Here is an 18666-nt window from a genome sequence, read left to right on the forward strand (position 1 = left end):
GCAAAAAAAAAAGAGGAAAAGTAAGGTGAGTTTTTCTGGGTTCTATTTCTCATATCTTTTGGGCTAATGTTCAGAATTTGGTTATTTCTACTGGGTAGATATTAAAACTATCCTCCATACATAATATAGAGTCTTAAAGTGCAACATATTTATCCACACGGAAGGATATCTTTCCAGTTTCTGTCCCTTTTAATAGGGGGACCCTTACAAGTTCCTCGCAATAACTAAATGCCAGAGAGCATTAATAATATCATAGATCTATTCCAAATATATTTTTAGGTTTCCTTTCATATATTTTAAAAGTTACATACTTAGACTATCTCTGGATTGTCTATCTGGATGGATTTACAAGAAGCTGGTAACACTGGATGCATCTGTGAAGGAGAACTGACTGGTGGGGGCCAAAAAGTTGGGAGAGCAGGAGACTCTTCGCTGAGACTCTTTGTACCTTTTGAATTCTGTTCCTTCTGAATATATTAGCTATTCAAAAAAAAAAAAAATCAAATAAAAAACAAACAAAAAGCATCATGCTATGGAAGTTGCCAGCAGTTCCTTCCCTCAGTGCCAATATAAAATCAATCACTGACCACAGAATCCAAGCAAATATTAGAAAGGAAATGAGAAGGTTCTCTGCTTTCAGAACATTACTCCCCTCTGATGGGAAAGAGGCAATCTCTGAGATTCATGCTGCTTGTGTGTGAAAATGTACCCTGCCTGCTTGTATCCTTTATTCTAATAACTTTTGCCATGTGAAAGCTATGTGAAAAGAAAGGACAGAGAGGAAGATAGGAAAGAAGTTACTGCAGTAACTTGGTACTAAAGGAGGTGGCTAAAGCACATAATTATTACAAGAGATTAAAGACTTCTCTATGACATTAAAGGAAAAAGACAAGACTAAGCACTCTGAAGATACTTATTTGAATATATTTATATTGCTTTACTGTTTACTTCATAAATTAATGTTTGATACAGCATTTTTAATATTTAGGCTTTAGTGTTTTTTGGTGTAAGTGAAAACAGCATGATGAAAGGGAAAAGCATTCACACGGATGTCAGTCTCTAAACACAGAGACCCTATATAAGCCTCTGCTATACTAGCAGGCAGGGTATCAAATTCTGGAGAACTTGAAATTGAACACGTATTCTTATGTGTGGGCATCTGACTAGAAGAGAGATGCAAGATATACTATTAGAGTCAGACTGACCAGAGACCCAACCCCAATTCCCTTTAATTGTGTGATGTGTGAAATTTTGTCCATTTCCTCATCTGAAAATGTTCCCTAATCTTCAAAATCTACCTCTTACTATAATTAAATTTCTTCATACACCATTATACTGGTGTATTCTAATTCAGAAGCAAGCACACAGTCTGTGGGGAGTGGAAGAGGGTAGCAGGAAAGCAGAGGCTCAAGGGAGCAGAGCAAGTCAAAGGTTATAAAGAGAACAGAAATGCTGACAACCCAAACGTACTGTGTACTTTCCACTCACATGTCACTTATTAAAATGTTAAATAAAAAAAATTCTAGGGGTGCTCAGTTGGTTAAGCATCCGACTCTTGATTTTGACCCAGGTCATGCTCCCAGGGTCCTGAGATCAAGCCCCATGTCTGGCTCTGCCCTGAGCGCAGAGTCTACTTGTCCCTCTCCCCTCCACTGCTTGCACATTCTCTTTCTCTAAAATAAATAAAATCTGAAACAAAATAAAACCATAATTCTAGTAGTCTCAGTATGTGAAAAACTCAGAGGTTCACATACCTTTAACAAAAAACAAAAAATACCCATTTACATCTATACTTTGTTTACTATCCTTAAGCCTTTTCCCCACTGTGACACATCAGTTAAGTTAGTATCCTTAATTTTATTATAAGAAAAACCCCAAGGTTTGGGGGTAGAGCCATGTTATGATTTTCAGAACTTTTGATATTTACTGGTTATCTCTCTCTTTTTTTAAAAAGATTTTATTTATTTACTTGAGAGAGAGACAGTGAGAGAGAGCATGAGCGAGGAGAAGGTCAGAGGGAGAAGCAGACTATCCATGGAGCTGGGAGCCTGATGCGGGACTCGATCCCAGGATTCCGGGATCATGACCTGAGCCAAAGGCAGTCGTCCAACCAACTGAGCCACCCAGGCGTCCCTATTTACTGGTTATCTCTTAAAATGATCATGTCTCCCTTCAAAACAATGTACCTCACAGATAATTTTTTCCCATCCCTTTTCCCCTGTAATGGGAAAACATAGCTTTGCAGTTAGAAAGACCAGGATTCAAATACCGGCTTTACCACCCCAGGTAACAGTATTTTCAAGTGTCAGTTTACCCATGAAATGGAGAGAATACTTACCATAGATGATGTGAGTTAAGAGCTTAGCAATAGTGCCTGGCAAAAAGCAGGTGCTCAAAAATTCGACTAAATAAATGAATAAATATAAGAAACTTCAAACAAGAATTAGCAGTTTTTGATGAGTAACTTATAGATTGTATTTGCTTAAAGGATGTATGTATTTTAAAAAAAAGCCCCACTATCTCTGGAACATTTCTCATGTTATCTACAGGCAGTGCTCAGGATAAAGCCTAATGTCTCCACATATAAAAAGGACATAAAGTTGTGTACTGCACAGCCCTGCTGGTCCCTGGAGCCTCATTTCTCACCATACATCTCTTATCTCTGCAACCTCTACCCTAATCCCAAGTACCTGTTTCTTATTTATCTCTGGGTTCGTCTACCTGTGTTCCTTCTGCCTAAGCTGTATTTCCAATCTCCAGGTCTCGGCTTCTCTGGGAAGCTCCTGATACTGTCTCCATTCCCTAATTCCTATATTGAGGTCTGGGGCTCCTCCTCTCCCTGTCTGCTCCCCTACCATCCAGTCCTTTGCTCTACTAGGACACTTACACCGTAACTGCCTATTGGTACTTAGAACTAGATGCTTTCACTTATTACTTCAATCTCAGGGTCTGGCATATAGTAGGTGCTAAATGAATACAGTATAGGATTCCTAGTGCTAATTCTATACCAAGGGCTATCTGAATCGACGGATTATTTTCTTCCTTCCCCTCCATAATGTCCCATCTTCACCTTTATTTGCAGAGAACTCAGGCAGCTGCCATTCTCTCAGGTTTATAGAGCTATGATGATGGTAAGATTTACAACACTGTATCCATCCACTTCTATTTAACTTAGTATTAATATCTACAAATTTGACATCAATATGTAGTTTAGAAGTGGGGCTCATACCAATGAAGACTTTAGATACTTAATATTTTTACTGCTTATACTTATGGACAAAAAAAAAATCAATCTGGAAGTTAAGATGATGTATTAGAATAACAAAGAGACTATTTAGTCACAGTTTAGCTTAGAAACTTTTCTGAACCTCTTATAATTACATACGAGCTGAGAGAGCAATAGGTTTAGAGAACCAATGTGATGCCTATGTATCTTCTAAAAGTATTTTGGTGAATCAGTCTCAAAATTCAGCACTGCTCTTTTTTTTTTTTTTAAGATTTTATTTATTTATTTGACAGATAGAGATCACAAGTAGGCAGAGAGGCAGGCAGAGAGAGAGAGAGAGAGAGAAGAGGAAGCAGGCTCCCTGCTGAGCAGAGAGCCCAATGCAGGACCCTGGGATCATGACCTAAGCTGAATGCAGAGGCTTTAACCCACTGAGCCATCTAGGCACCCCTGTAATTCAGTTTTAAAAACATCTGTTAAGGCCCTTCCAAATGCAAGCAGGGCATACTGCTTGGTGCCCACACTTCTGTGAAGGGAAAGGAACAAGTTCATTTGAAGAACCCAGGAAGAATTTATATGGTAAGTATGAGGCAGAGACAGGACTGGAGCACAGATCTGACCCCAGACTTTGTATTTATTTATAAAATACCATTAAATTTGGGTACCATTACTTATCTATGAACCTAAGCAAATCTCCAAGCTCTACAGGGCTGTTGTGAAGATGTAATGAGAAGACCTATGTGGTGTGCCCATCATGAAGCAAAGGTACATAATGACATTTAAACATGGTTCCTTCTTATTCTCTTCTCCCTGGTATTGCATCTTGCATTGCAATGGTGTTCAAAAAATGCTAACTGGAAATCAAGTCTCTCTCTACTTCAGAATACCTTGCATTTGGCAACATCACTGCAGATGCTTTTGCTATCGTTATAGTGGTTAGAGTTCAGTATACTCTTTAAATAATAAAAGCTCAGCTCTTTCTTGTCCCTGTTGCTCACAGGTTTTTTTAAAGATTTTATTTATTTATTTGATGGACAGATATCACAAGTAGGCAGAGAGGCAGGTGGAGGCGGGGAGCAGCCTCCCCACTAAGCAGAGAGCCTCATGTGGGGGCTCCATCCCAGGACCCTGAGATTATGACCTGAGCCAAAGGCAGAAGCTTAACCCACTGAGCCACCCAGGTGCCCCAAAGTTCTGTGTTCATATCCATAATGACCTGACTATACTATTTCACCTTTTGTCTGATTATATTAATGTCTGGAAAGTTCTAATTAAATCTCTCAGATCATGACAATAATAAACACATAATTTGTGTTGGGAAGAATAACAAAACAAACCAAAACAAGCAAGTCTTCCTGTTTTCTTCACTTCTCTCAACTGTAGCATTCTTGGGATTTTAGTATGACAGAGAAAAGATTTTGCTTATTGTTGAGAAAGGCTTCTAATTGTCCTCAGATTAAACTTTATGGCTTCAAAAGATTAACAACTTGACTGGCTTCCAAGAATATGTTAAATTCAACTGATATCCTATTACATATCAATGGGCAACAAAAGAAAGAGTTGAAGAGACTTTATTTGAAATTTAACTTAACACTGAGTTTAATGGTATGGAATTATACACCATTTAGACCATCTATAAACTTATTTTTAAAACTAATGCTTCATATTTATCTCCTAGATTGAGATTAAGCATCTTAATTTTATTTGCAACTTCTATGGTTAAATGTTTATTTCATACACCCCCCTTTAAAAAGAAAAAGTTACTCAGTTTTCATAGACATTAAAGATAACTCAAAACATGTAACTCACTGAATTCTACCTCTGAAACTAACAATTCAGTATATGTTAATTAAACTGAATTTAAATAAAAAATTTAAAAAATGTAACTGAGAGTCTACTAAGAGCAAAGTACTGGGTTCTTTGGGTGATTAAGATGATGAAGATCTGACCTTGTCTTTAGGGAGTATATAATACACTAAATGATAGAGGAAATGAGAGAGGTACATAGGTAATTCCAGAATAAACTGGATGAAAGAACCTAAAAGAAAAGTAAAAGTGTTTTAGAAATTTGCAGAAGTAGAGAATACTTTTAATTTAGAATACCTAAGACAAAACAAAGGAAAAGTAGCATGTGAATTTGGTCTTTGAAAGTATGGTAGGACACTGAGTGGTCAGAGGCAAAGATCTTCTAAGACCACAGAAAAATGTGAGCAGAGGCTCAGAGGTGGAGGGTTTGTAGCGTATATGAAAAATGGTTTAAGTTCTAAAATAAAAATGTAATAAAATGTTACAACTTAGAGCTCTACTCATAAATTTTGAGTAAAGAATTTTTTTTTTAAAGATTTTATTTATTTATTTGACAGAGATTACAAGTAGGCAGACAGAGGGTAGGGGGAAGCAGGCTTCTGGCTCAGCAGAGAGCCCGATGCGGGACTCGATCCCAGGACCCTGAGATCATGACTGAGCTGAAGGCAGAGGCTTTAACTCACTGAGCCACCCAGGCGCCCTTGAGTAAAGAATTTCTTAAGTGCTAAGTGTCATTATGATTAGAGATGTATAATTTGAGAGTTGTCTAAACCTCCATTCCTGAACTGAGATTAACTCTTCATCTATGTTGTATAGTTAACTGAAATCTACATTTTCTACTCTGGTCTGTGGATAATGGTCTTTAACTTAGCTCCATTATTCTCTAGGAAGTATATTCAGACTAAATTGCTAAGAGGAAACAATTACAGACAGAAGCATAATAAACTGCCAGTTCAACTGAACCGAGACAGAAGAAGAATGTCAACACAGAGACAATGGAGAGGATGGGAAGAGGGAGGAAGGGCTTAGTGAGTCGGGACAGTTAGTCTCTACTACTTTGTATTTGTTTCAAGTCACACACTCTAGAAATCCGACCAAGTTGCAAAGGAAAAAATTAGGTCATTGCTTTCAGTTGTTTCTCTGTTAGATTTTTAATTCAATAAAATATAATCACATGTATTATGACTAAAAATACATTACAGAGTCCAGTTTGGAACTAACATTTTAATTTTCATATTCCATAGAGTAAAAAAATACATTTTTAATCAAGATGAAAAAATAAAATCTATGGTTTAAAGTGTTCTACTGTAAAATGCCCTGAACTGGAATATACACATAGATATCGGTGCTAATTCTGAGCTATTTCATTCTGAGGTCAACAGTATTTATAACAAGGAAATGTAAATTCTTTATGGTAGGCCCACAGTTGTTAAAATTCATGAGAAAACCTACAGTTCTCCTAAAGAGTAGATTTTTACTCAAAAAATTAGAACTCGGGGCACCTGGGTGGCTCAGTGCGTTGGAGCCTCTGCCTTCGGCTCAGGTCATGGTCCCAGGGTCCTGGGATCGAGCCCCACGTTGGGCTCTCTGCTCAGTGGGGAGCCTGCTTCCCTGCCTGTCTGCCTGCTTGTGATCTGCTTCCCTTCCTCTCTGCCTGCTTGTGATCTGTCGAATAAATAAATAAAATCTTAAAAAAAAAAATTAGAACTCAATATATATTCTCACCATGGTACTCACATTTTCAGAGGTGTTTACACAGTGTAGTGTATGCTAAAATCATCATGAAAGTCAATGACCAAACACCTGATCCTTCTTTTGAGGTTCTTCTAATCTAGTTATCTACTTTAGAATTTTACACACTGGTCTTTTTACTATAGGTACTGTTACCACCAGGTTTCCAAGCTGTAACCACAGAAAACAACTCGAGCTGGCTTAACAGAAAAGGGATTTATGTGAAAGGCTATATTGTTAGCCCACAGTGGCTCAGAAAGTTGAAGACCAGATTCAGAAAACAAATGAGAGCAGAGGAAGGCCGTAGACTGAGGACTATATTAGGGAAAGAGCCTAGTGGGTACCACAGGCTGCTCTGGGCCCCTGGCCACCACACCTCCTGCTGTGTACAGATGGTGGATGCCATCAGTGGCAGTGGACATCAGTGGCATCACTGCCACTGACTTCTCTCTCCTTTTCCATGAGACGTTGCTGCTCCCACCCTGCTTATATAAAGAATTCTCTAAAGTCCTTGCTTTTCTGGGCTATCAGCTTCCAATAGAAAAAGAGCCCAGGCCATGTGTTTAACCATTAACCACTGAGAAGGCTGAGAAAACAAGTATTTGACCTTTTAGGTTTTTACACTGGGGGGGGGGGGTTCCTGCCCTCCACCGAGACCTGTGAGGAATTTCTAAACTAGGAAGAAGGTCGTAATGCTGGCAGCCAAAAAGTCAAATAACTGATACAGGAATACTCACAGATTCAGGAAAGAATGGCCTACTCAGAACAAAGCCCTCTATCCTCTGGCTAAGGGCTCTGAAGCAAAGTCTGTTGTCACCTACCCAGGTGTCTGCCCCTAAAGCTTTTAAATGTCTTTGCTGGGCCCACATTTCCCTGACTTACTCCTGCCCAAGTGGTTCAGCATATATCAGGCTCATCGCTGAGACTCCTGGCGGCTGATGCTTTGATAACTAGTCTGCTATTCTGTTCTTACAACTAGGCCACAGTGGCCTCCCACCTTCATCCCTCAATAGTGGTTCTCATACTGCTCCCCTCTCTTACCATGCACACACTTCAGGGCTTGGGATCAGAAGAGCTGGTATGAGTCACAACCTTATCATTCACAATCTCAAGAGAAGGCTTGTTATTCATCTCTGAGCCCCACCATAGTCACAGGTTGTCAGGGAGACCAAATGAGAGAAAGTAAAAGCCCTTTGCAACCTAAAATGATAAGCATGATTTTACTAGTTAACATTTTTTTTTTTAAAAGATTTATTTATTTGACAGAGATTGAGAGAGCACAAGCAAAGGGAGCAGTAGACAGAGGGAGAGGAAGAAGCAGACTCCCTGCAAAGCAGCGAGCCCGATGCAGGGCTCAGTCCCAGGACCCTGGGATCATGATCTAAGCCAAAGGCAGCCACTTAACCGACTAAGCCACCCAGGTGCCCCACTAGTTAACATTATTGATAGATATGAAAAATCCTCAGTTCTTTAGGATTAAGGCCCATCCTAAGTCTTTCTGGTTCTTCTGAGCATTGATATCATATCTTTATTGTACTAAAAATCTAATTTTGTAATCAAAGCAGCATATGCTGATGATCTAAAAAGTCTTGTGGCTCATAGTAATAAAAAGCTTATTCTAGGGAGGAAAAAAATGTAACAAGATGGGATCAGGAGGGAGACAAACCATGAAAGACACTTAATGTCACAAAACAAACTGAGGGTTGCTGGGGGGAGGGGGTTTATGGAGAGGGTAGTTGGGTTATGGACATTGGGGAGGGTATGTGCTATGGTGAGTCCTGTGAAATGTGTAAGCCTGACCACTCACAGACCTGTACCCCTGGGGCAAATAATACATTATTATATGTTAATAAAAATAATTGATTAAAAAAAAACTTTATTCTAAAGACAAAACCCCCTGCCCTATGTCTTTCCTCTTCCCAGTCCTGCTCCCAAGGCAATGCCTCTCAATTCTTTAGTTGTTTCTTCTGGCATTTACCTGTCTGTATTATAATTTTTATTAAATCAATAGTCAGTATTCATATTTAAATACTGCTTACTGTGAGCCAAGTGGCATATATTTTCTTCCATAAGTAATTTAAAATTTTTCTTGGAGCTATTTTTTTTTCTTTTTTCACTCCCTTCATTTTCTATAAATCTACTGTTAATTTTTCATAAAAGCACCAAAAGACCCATGAAATCTCTTTCAACGTCCCTTGTCATTTAATGTTCCTGGTCCAGTCTAGATGTGAAGCCTGCTAGACCTACTACATGGGCGGGACTTAGGATTTCCCTTTTTTATTTCCTGTGTTTGACGCCGTTTCCCGGATCCCACACTTCTTCATTCTTGGTTCACTTCATTTAGTGGAACACATCCTTAGTAACTTCCTCAGTAAGGGTGCAGGAGAGATCAGTTCTTTGAGGCAAGACTGAAAAATAATGGCTTTATCTAGCATTACACTTGATTGACAGCTTGGCTAAATATAGAATTTTGTGTTGAAAATAATTTTCACCAGCTTTTTCAAAGGCACTGTGCCACTGTATTACAGCATTCGGCTGCTGCTACTGAAAAGCTCAATACAATTCAGAGTCCTGTTTCTTTGTATGGAACTGAATTTTTTCCTCTCTGCAACATTTTAGAATCTTTTCTTCTTCCCTAGAGTTCCCTACAGAAATGGATAAAACTTTTTTTTTTTTAGAGTATGTTCCATGCCCAAGGCTGGAACTCACAACCCCAAATCAAGACCCAAGCTGAGATCAAGAGTCGGACGCTTAACCAACCAAGCCACCTAAGCACCCTAGGATAAGACTTTTTAATACAGAAATTCCTTTAGCAGTATTTCTTATATTACTCCTCAGATATTGGCTTCTCTTCCATTTTCTCTGGTATGTTTCTAAAACCACCACTTGTTAAACTGTTATACCTTCTAGACCAATACTATAAGTTTTCTTATTTGTCTCCACTGTTGCCCATCTCTCAGTTATTCGTTTTTAAAGGTTTCTTCAATTTCACCTTTCAATCCTTCTATTAAATTATTTTTCATTTCTGCTACCTTATTTCCAAGAGTTCCTGTCTGTACTCTTATAGTATCCTATTTATGTCTCATTGATTCAACAAAGCACTCTCTTACATAAGCGCATTTTGCTTCTATTTTTTTTTTTTTTTAAGATTTTATTCACTTATTTGATAGAGAGAGCACAAGTAGGCAGAGAGGCAGGCGGTGGCGGGGCGGGGGAAGCAGGTTCCCTGCTGAGCAGAGAGCGGGATGCAGGGTTTGATTCCAGAACCCTGAGATCATGACCTGAGTCAAAGGCAGAGGCTTAACCCACTGAGCCACCCAGGCGCCCAGGCATTTTGCTTCTGTTGAAGTTTTCTTCTAGTTTCTTCTGATACTTTGTTCTTTTTGTTCTGTCCTCTGTCTTAATTTGGAAGCTTTCTCCAAATGTCCAGTGAGCCTCAGACGGGTTTTTGTATTTATGAATGCAACACTGAACTGCTATGTGGAAGCTCTGCTGCAAAAGCAGGACTGCTGACCATAGTCTTCTAGAAAAACTGGAAGACAAACTGGTTTTTTCACCATGTTAACTCCTGAGCATAACTTCATCACGGAACTCCACGACATCAGTCTCCATCAGTCTATATGCTCTTGGGCTGTTCACCATTTCTAGATTTTTCATCTTGTATCTGCCTGGCATGGACTAGAGCAGGGGAATGGGAGTGATTTTTGTCATTTACTTTGTAGGCTTTGACATAAATTCAGATTTCAACCTTGGTGCTTTACCCCACATCTCCACCCACCCTTTTCGTAGCTATTTCCAGATGTGAAATCTTTCTAGTTTGATTTCTTTAGAAAATAAAGCTCGAGGTTCCTTGTGTTTGGTTGGGTGGGGGGAGGGTAGAGAAGGGAACTGAAGGGGCAGGTTAGGATTTGCCAAGAGGCACAAGTGATACTGATGCAAGACCCCTGAAACAAAACGGAGAAAGTACTGACCCAAATATACTAGAGAACTTAAAAAAAGGTAGCAAATATCAAAAGAGAATATGGATGTTTAATAGAGGGTACTCAGAAAACCAGCTCACTATACGGAGTGAAACAAAACCCCATTCCTTTCTGATACCATCTATAAAGGTGAATTCCACGGTCGGGGGTTGGGGAGGTTGATTCATTCAGTTTTCAGACTTAAAATCAAATCTCCTTTTTCAGTGGCCGCACTTATCCCTTCTTCCCAGAGTACCAAGTACCCCTTGTGAACTGCCTCTGTTATCCTGAGTCGCCCCCTTTACAGGCTCTATTACAGACCTCTCCTCCGTTAAGTCAGTGATCAGTCCTTGTTTGCTTTCTAGCTTCCAAAAATTTCAGTATCCTTTCTCCACTGTTGTTTTCTTCTCGGGTATCTATGTCCTTATATTTGTTTTATTCCTTCATTATGCCATTAGGGCTTTGGAGGAGCCAGAAATAAACTTATGTTTAATCTGTTATACAGGAAATCAACTGAAATTAAAGCTTATCCTAAAATGCCAGGCCAGTAAGTTGAGGCCCCATTACCTATTAACTGACCTCCCTAATAGTGACTGCCTACTTGTCTGAATAAAATGCATTCTCAGTGTAGGCCAGGAATGTGCACTTTTATCCAGACCATTCTGGCTGTCTGCCTATACCGCCTCTTTTTATGATGCTCTTGAAACTGTTAAATCACCTCTCCATCTTGAAGGACACATTTAGTCTCAAGGTCCCAGCCTCCCTTGACAGATTTTATTTCTTTTTAAAACTGGCTTTAACTTTTGAAGTTAAATCTAATTAGGAATAAAACGTAACAGTCATTAATTCTAAGAATAAGGTCCTACCGTCAAGCTGCCCAACAGGCTAGTCTCACAATGTTCCTTAAAGTTAAGCCCTCATCTATCATAGAACACAGATGCTTTTGGTGACTATTTTCTTAATTCTCTCCAAAATGATATATACTATTACCATGCTGGATGTAACAAAGAGCTGCTAATTCATTACACACAATAGATGCCTCAGAGTATTACAGGCTTAATCTGCTTGTAGAACCCCAGCTGAGAAAAACCAATTGTATTATGACAAATAACCAGATATTTACGAATAGTCTGACAAGATGTACCATCTTACAAGTGATAAAATTATAAGAAAATTTTAAATTCAGTAATAGCCAAGTAAAAATCTGCAAAATATGCTTAGTATTAAGTTTAATCAATAGTTATAAAATTATTTTTTGAACATAAAAGTTTTATATTTTTAAATATTTATTTTTTAAAAAGATTTTATTTGACACAGAGAAAGAGAGATAGCACACAAAAGCAGGGGGAGCAGCAGAGGGAGAGGGAGAAGCAGGTTCCCTGCTGGGCAAGGAGCCTGACTCGGGACTTGATCCCAGGACTCTGGGATCATGACCTGAGCTGAAAGCAGAGGCTTAACCATCTGAGCCACCTGGGTGCCCCTAAAGATTTTATTTACTTGTCAGAGAGAGCGAGCGAGCGAGCACACAAGCAGAGCGGCGGGCAGAGGGAGAAGCAGGCTCCTTTTTGAACAAGGGACTCAATCCCCGGACCCTGGGATTATGACCTGGGTCGAAGGCAGACAATTAACCAACTGAGCCACCCAGTTGTCCCACCCCTCCTTTTAAAAAAAAAATTTTTTTTATTTATTAAAAGTTAGTTTTAGAAAACAATGTGGTAGTGAATGAAATATGTTCTGATGATTATCATTTAACGGCTAATATTTATGGAATGCTAATTACGTATCAGGTGCCAGTCAGAGCACCTAACATACATTATTTCCTTTAACTCTCATAATCCTGCTTTACAGGGTTACTATTCTTATTTTATAAATGAGAAAATAGAAGCTTAGAAAGGTGACTTGCTCTGAGGTCAAACACATTAAAACATGGTAGTGAAGGATTCACATCCAGTTTGTCTGGTTCCAGAGCTTGAGCTCTTTTTTTTTTTTTTTTAAGATTTTTATTTATTTATTTGATAGACAGAGAGAGATCACAAGTAGGCAGAGAGGCAGGCAGAGAGAGAGAGGGGAAGCAGGCACCCCCTGAGCAGAGAGCCCAATGTGGGGCATGATCCCAGGGCCCTGAGATCATGACCTGAGCTGAAGGCAGAGGCTTAAACCACTGAGCCACCCAGGTGCCCCAGAGCTTGAGCTCTTAAACTTCATGGTATATAATTCCTCTCTCAGTGACCAAATATTCTCCTTCCCACAAAAATGGGGTAAAAATTATGCTGAAGGCATGGTCTGCTATAAACACTAAAATGAACAGTATCATAGGCATAGGGGAAAAATAAGGCCTACAATGGAGTGCAAAAATCAAAACACCAAATAAGCTAAACTCTGTATTCTGAATACTGAAAGGAAACAGAGAGCCATGTACACCCAAGTTTAAGGGAATATATATACATATATATATACATATATTACAGTAACCAAGACTAAGGCAATACAAGGAGTATAATTTTAGATCTTTAAATACATTAAAAAACAATTTCTAGCTAAATGATAAAAAAATATTTAAACTCACTTAACATAAAAAGAACTCTAGACTAAGTATTACCTAAGAGCCAAGAGAGCTGCCTCACAATTTTACTTTTCTTTTTTTTTTCTTTTTTTTTTTTTTTTAGATTTTATTTATTTATTTGGAAGACAGAGATCAGAAGCAGGCAGAGAGGCAGGCAGAGAGAGAGTGGGAAAGCAAGCTCTCTGCTGAGCAGAGAGCCCAATGTGGGGCTCGATCCCAGTATCCTGGGATCATGATCTGAGCTGAAGGCAGAGGCTTTAGCCCACTGAGCTACCCAGGCGCCCCACAATTTTACTTTTCACTCAAAACTTAAAACAACAAATCCCCAAAGAACTGTATTAGGGGATGTTTTCCCATTTTTTAAAAACAGCAAAGTGGGGCGGCTGGGTGGCTCAGTTGGTTAAGGGTCTTCAGCCGGAGTGATGATCCTAGTGGCCCAGGACTGAGCCCCACATTGGGCTCCCTGATCAGTGGGGAGCCTGCTCCTCCCTCTGCCACTTGTGCTCTCTCTCTCACTCTCTCTCTCAAGTAAATAAATAAAATCTTAAAAAAAAAACAAAACAAAAATGCAGCAGAGTATATATAATACACTTTGGTTTCTTACTATTTAAACATGTCAAAAAACAAAACCAATTTGAGAAACAGAGGTTGTTACACCTTTTGAGCAATGTCACAACCTTCAAATTTTTCTGTAGAGGAATTTTCTGACAAATTTGGTTTTATAGAATAGTGGTAGGTCAAGCTCTAGGTTATTATTATTATTATTTTTTTAGGATTTTATTTATTTATTTGACAGAGAGAGAGAGATCACAAGTAGGCAGAGAGGCAGGCAGTGGCGGGGGGCGGAGCAGGCTCCCCACCGAGCAGAGAGCCCAATTCATGGCTCAATCCCAGGACCCTGAGATCGTGACCTGAGTCGAAGGCAGAGGTTCTACCCACTGAGCCATCCAGGAGCCCCAATGCTGCTAGGTTATGTTTGATAATGTTATTTTCCTACAGTCTGACATCAAAATAGCCTATTATTATTTTTATTTTTTTTAAGATTTTATTTATTCATTTGACAGACAGAGATCACAAGCAGGGAGAGAGCAGGCAGAGAGAGAGGAGGAAGTAGGCTCCCTGCTGAGGAGAGCCCTACGCGGGGCTCAATCCCAGGACCCTGCGCTGAAGGCAGACGCTTAACCCATTGAGCCACTCAGGCACCCACCTATTATTATTAATGTAATGATTCTTGTTTTAAACAGGTAAAAACATTTTAACAACATTTAAGTTGTGGTAACAAAACTAAATTAGTATTATCACTAAAAAAATAATGGTAAAATACGATTTTTAAAAGAAACTTTATGTAACAGAAATCTCAACTTTTTTTCACTCAGGTTTATCAGTGCCTTCTTCTGTATAATTCCTCTCATGTAATTCATTTCTTACTGTTATTTAGCTGAAGCTTTTATTTCTCAAAGTCCTATTAATTTGTTGACTAAGCCATACAACACACATTTTTATTTTCAAGTTAGAAAAATGTGTGTAGTTTTCATTATTTCTTAGTTCATTAAATTCCTGTCTTTTGCCCCAGCCATTAACATTGTCTTCTGACTGGCAACTTCTAATGTCCTTTTAGCAAATACTCATTAGCTAAATTTCTCAAGTAATTTCATGTCATATAGCTTGTCTTGTTTTTTTTTGTTTTAAAACATATGGCTACCAAAAGCAAAGAATGCATTCTTCAAGACCACAGATTCCCTTTGTTCCGTGTGGAAGGTCTCTTTCCACCTCTGAAATGTTAAGATTCTAATGTTTACCAATAAATATATAATTCTTTTAAAGTTACCTTCATGTATTGATTTGCCTATAACCCAAAAAATGTGCTTTCCCTACCTAAAAGTTTTAGTTTAGATTAAATGAAGAAGGCTCACGAGTCTAGCGCTGACTGTGCCTTACACAATGTAGGCTGTTGCTAGATGTAGGAGTTGAGTTTGAAAAGAAGATACAGAATATTTAAAAATTTAAATCAGAAACTCTAATTCTTTGATTCAAATAAACTTGTATCTAAATGTGACTATTTTCATTTTTGGAATGAAGTTTCATTCTTTTTCTAAACATTCAAACATCAATAAGTTACTGAGTATAAAAATGTGACTCTTAAGTTATCTCAGGAGTCCTAGATCAAGACTAACCATGAAATCTGGGAAACAAGGCTAGTTCAAAGCTTGGGCACAGACAGGGTGCAGGTGATAGTTGTATATTCCTACACCTATCATCTTACATTAGGAATTAAGAGCCTCACATCTCATCTATTGCTCTTAGTCACTAGTTTTGAATGCTTGGTTTTAGTACTAAATGAATACCCACATTAATACTGACCCTCAATTCTTTCTCAGATTCCTTAACTATAGAAAATAACCGACCCACACACATCCCAAACAGTGAAATCATGGAACATATTGGCTGTGTTTTCACAGGAAGACAAATATATAATTCTAGAAATCAAAATTAAAAACCAGAATTTCATACCTTGTGCAAGCATGTTAAATTCCAAGAACAGTGCTATGTGGTAAAGTTCCATGGCTTCTTCTGCCCTGGTCATGTTTGGCTTTCCTGCGACGAGAGCCTGAACCTCACTGAGACTCCCCACCGTGGGGCTACAGTGCAAAACGGAGAGGTCCACCACATCAGTATACATACAGTGTAATATCACTTTCGCATATTTTTTTGGTATAATGGACTCATCTAATATAATTCTTGTGGGAGTCCGCAAAGTTCGATCTGTGATTTCTTCACCAGTCCGTATCCTTCTTTGTAATAAATTCCGAAAAAATGGGGACCGTGCTGAAATAATAGCCTTGTGAGCTTTGAGCTCTTCATCTAAACAGTTCTGATTTCCACCAAAAGCTTCAACCAGTTCAGAGTCTGAAGAAAAACTAAGGACGACATCATAATAACACATGTAATCAAAAAGTCCACGCATATCTACATCAAGGGAATTCGGTGTTCCAAATTCTTCACTAAGCTGAACGAGGATATCAACATTTTGAAACCTTGAGTCCTCCATTCCAAACTCTCCTGTATAAAGGTAGTGTAGCAAAGCAGAAAACATGGGCATGTCTATACCAGCTGTATTGATGTCCATAATGATCTCTGCCCCATACTCCGGTGAGGAAGAAAGCAGTGTTTTAAAAAACGGACACCTTGCCGCCAAAATGGCACGATGAACAGGAAAACAAGTTTCTTGAAATATTAAGTCTACGTCGGTACAATACTTGTACTCATAAAGATCGGCCATATCTTTCTGCAATGTCCGAGCTTCTGGTCTAGCCAAACTGGCTTGTAGAGAAAGCTCCTTTAAGGCTGAAGTTCCCTCATATTCCTCCACTAAAGCATTAACATCTCTAACATCCCACCCAGAGAGGAGTTCTCGCATCTGCTTGGCGTGATCGGCAGACCTATTAGATTTTCGACGCTTAATAAACTTCTTTTTGAGGGTGGCAAGGCCAGAGGTTCTCTTTTTTTTGTCTTGTGGTTTCTCATGGCCATGGTCAAGGCTATATAATTTTGATTCACAACCATAGCCTTGCTGAGAATAGGATGATGTCCCTAAGAAGGAAATCAAACAAATGAAAATTTGTTTCTTTGTTCCTAACATTCATTTTCAATGTTCACTTTAACACATACTTTATGCTAAAAATTTTTACCAACAGACATTCCTGAATCATTCAAATAAAACTGACTTCTGTTTCTATAAATAAAGTTATTAAAAAGTTCAAATAATTTACTTCTATATTAAATAAGGAATAGAGACTAACAGCAGATTATTTTTTACTTGACAAAATGCTTTTGGTTCTTTGGCTTTCAAAAACCAGATATCACAGATTTTAATTAAGGATTTTTAGGAAATGAGAGTAAAGCAGATTTGTAAATTAAGAATACTACTTGTATATAATTGTGATTTTTTCTTCTTCCTAATTACACCAAGGCTGCTTTGCACTGGGGAAAGTAAATGGGCCAGGATGCAAGAAGCTTGTATTTCACAATTTTTACACCAATGGAGATTGCCAGGTTTTTGAGGGCAACTGGCAATTCTAGCTAAGACACCAGAGAAAAAATCAATGGTGTTATAGGACCTTGATCAGGATAAAAATCATACAAGACCAATTTACATTTGTCGGGTAAAAAGCTGGATGTTGCAGAATTATTATCTATAACTTTTTCACTGTTAAATTCTCCTTTCATCCAGAAAGACCACTGAAAATACAATTCTATTTATATTAACAAAAAAAGAAATTAGAAAAACTGAAACAGTTACCTATAAAAGTCTGTTGGGCTTGAGAATTTCCCCCTACCCTCGGGGAACATGAATGAGGATAGTTAGATGCATTAGCACCCATTTTCTTCAGTCACTCAGGCATTCCACCTGCTGGTTCTTCAGAGTGTAATCCCAGAGGCCTTTACGAACTTTCAACCCTGGATCCAGCAGCCTCTTTTCATCCATTTCTTGATATGAAACAAAAATAATTTTATTCATTTTTTCAAATGTATCTCAAATTGCACACTTAAAAAAAAGCAAGCTAGTGAAAACTGCTTTTATTTGCAAATGATGTGCTGTCAAATTCACATGTAAAAATTTCAGAAAATGTAAACAAATAGTTAAACTTGAATTATGAATCAGTGGTAGCTGCAATTTTAAGCCATAAAATGTACCAATTATATACTTTCTAAGGCAGCGAAAAGTAACAAATCAGACTAATTTAAATATATAATTATGGAAAGAGTATTTCAAATCACAGGGTAAAGTATTTAGAGACTAAAAAATTTTTCAATTTTTTTTCTTACTCTTTAGAAGCAACCATTAGTCATTATAATCCAACATTCTAAGCAATTTATAAACATCAAAGAGGTTGGTATTAGAGGCAGACCTCCTCATGAAGCCCTGAAATAAAAATACTGCTTTCTAGTACCTGATATTATGACTTAACATGGACAGGGCAGTACCCGTAAGTGGTAATGTTAACAATTACAGAAAAAATTCCACACCATGGAACCCTAACTCTCACAGCTGCCAGCAGAAGATATACACACAAAGAGAAGACACTTTAAGATCAGACAACAGGGTTAATAGGAATACTGTATCTGTATAGCATCTGGATATATAAAATTTACCTAAGAGGGATAATTGTTTAAGAGAGAACACAATTTACAATCTATTATTGGAATGGTTACAAAACCAACCAGGAGGTAATCTAGCCTTGTAAAGAAGAATGAAGCATTTTAACAAATAATAAATACACACATGCAAAATCACAAAAAATCTGCTAGAAAACAGAACTGTGTCAAGAGTCTCGGAATTTATTTTCATCTCTGTTACTGTCAGAATAACCCCAGGAATT

At 38.2% G+C, this 18666-nt stretch overlaps 1 protein-coding gene across 5 annotated transcripts in view; it reads right to left on the reverse strand.

Annotated features, from left to right (window-relative positions):
• Positions 1-18666, reverse strand: part of BTBD7 (BTB domain containing 7) — an 80240-nt gene that overhangs the window by 34041 nt on the left and 27533 nt on the right. For 4 of the 5 annotated variants that reach the window (XM_045073031.1, XM_004754789.3, XM_045073041.1 and 1 more), the window contains exons 2-3: positions 17586-17773; positions 15797-16876 (exon numbers count right to left, since the gene is read on the reverse strand). In XM_045073031.1, coding sequence (XP_044928966.1) covers positions 15797-16876; positions 17586-17667 — 1162 coding nt within the window. In that variant the 5' untranslated portion in view covers positions 17668-17773. Of the gene's footprint in view, positions 1-10084; positions 10442-15796; positions 16877-17585; positions 17774-18666 lie in introns of those variants that run through there. The other variant, XM_045073052.1, reaches the window with a different exon arrangement.

Source organism: Mustela putorius, unplaced genomic scaffold (genome assembly GCF_011764305.1).
Source record: "Mustela putorius furo isolate JIRA1106 unplaced genomic scaffold, ASM1176430v1.1 tig00000129_pilon_pilon_pilon, whole genome shotgun sequence".
Lineage (NCBI taxonomy): Eukaryota > Metazoa > Chordata > Mammalia > Carnivora > Mustelidae > Mustela > Mustela putorius.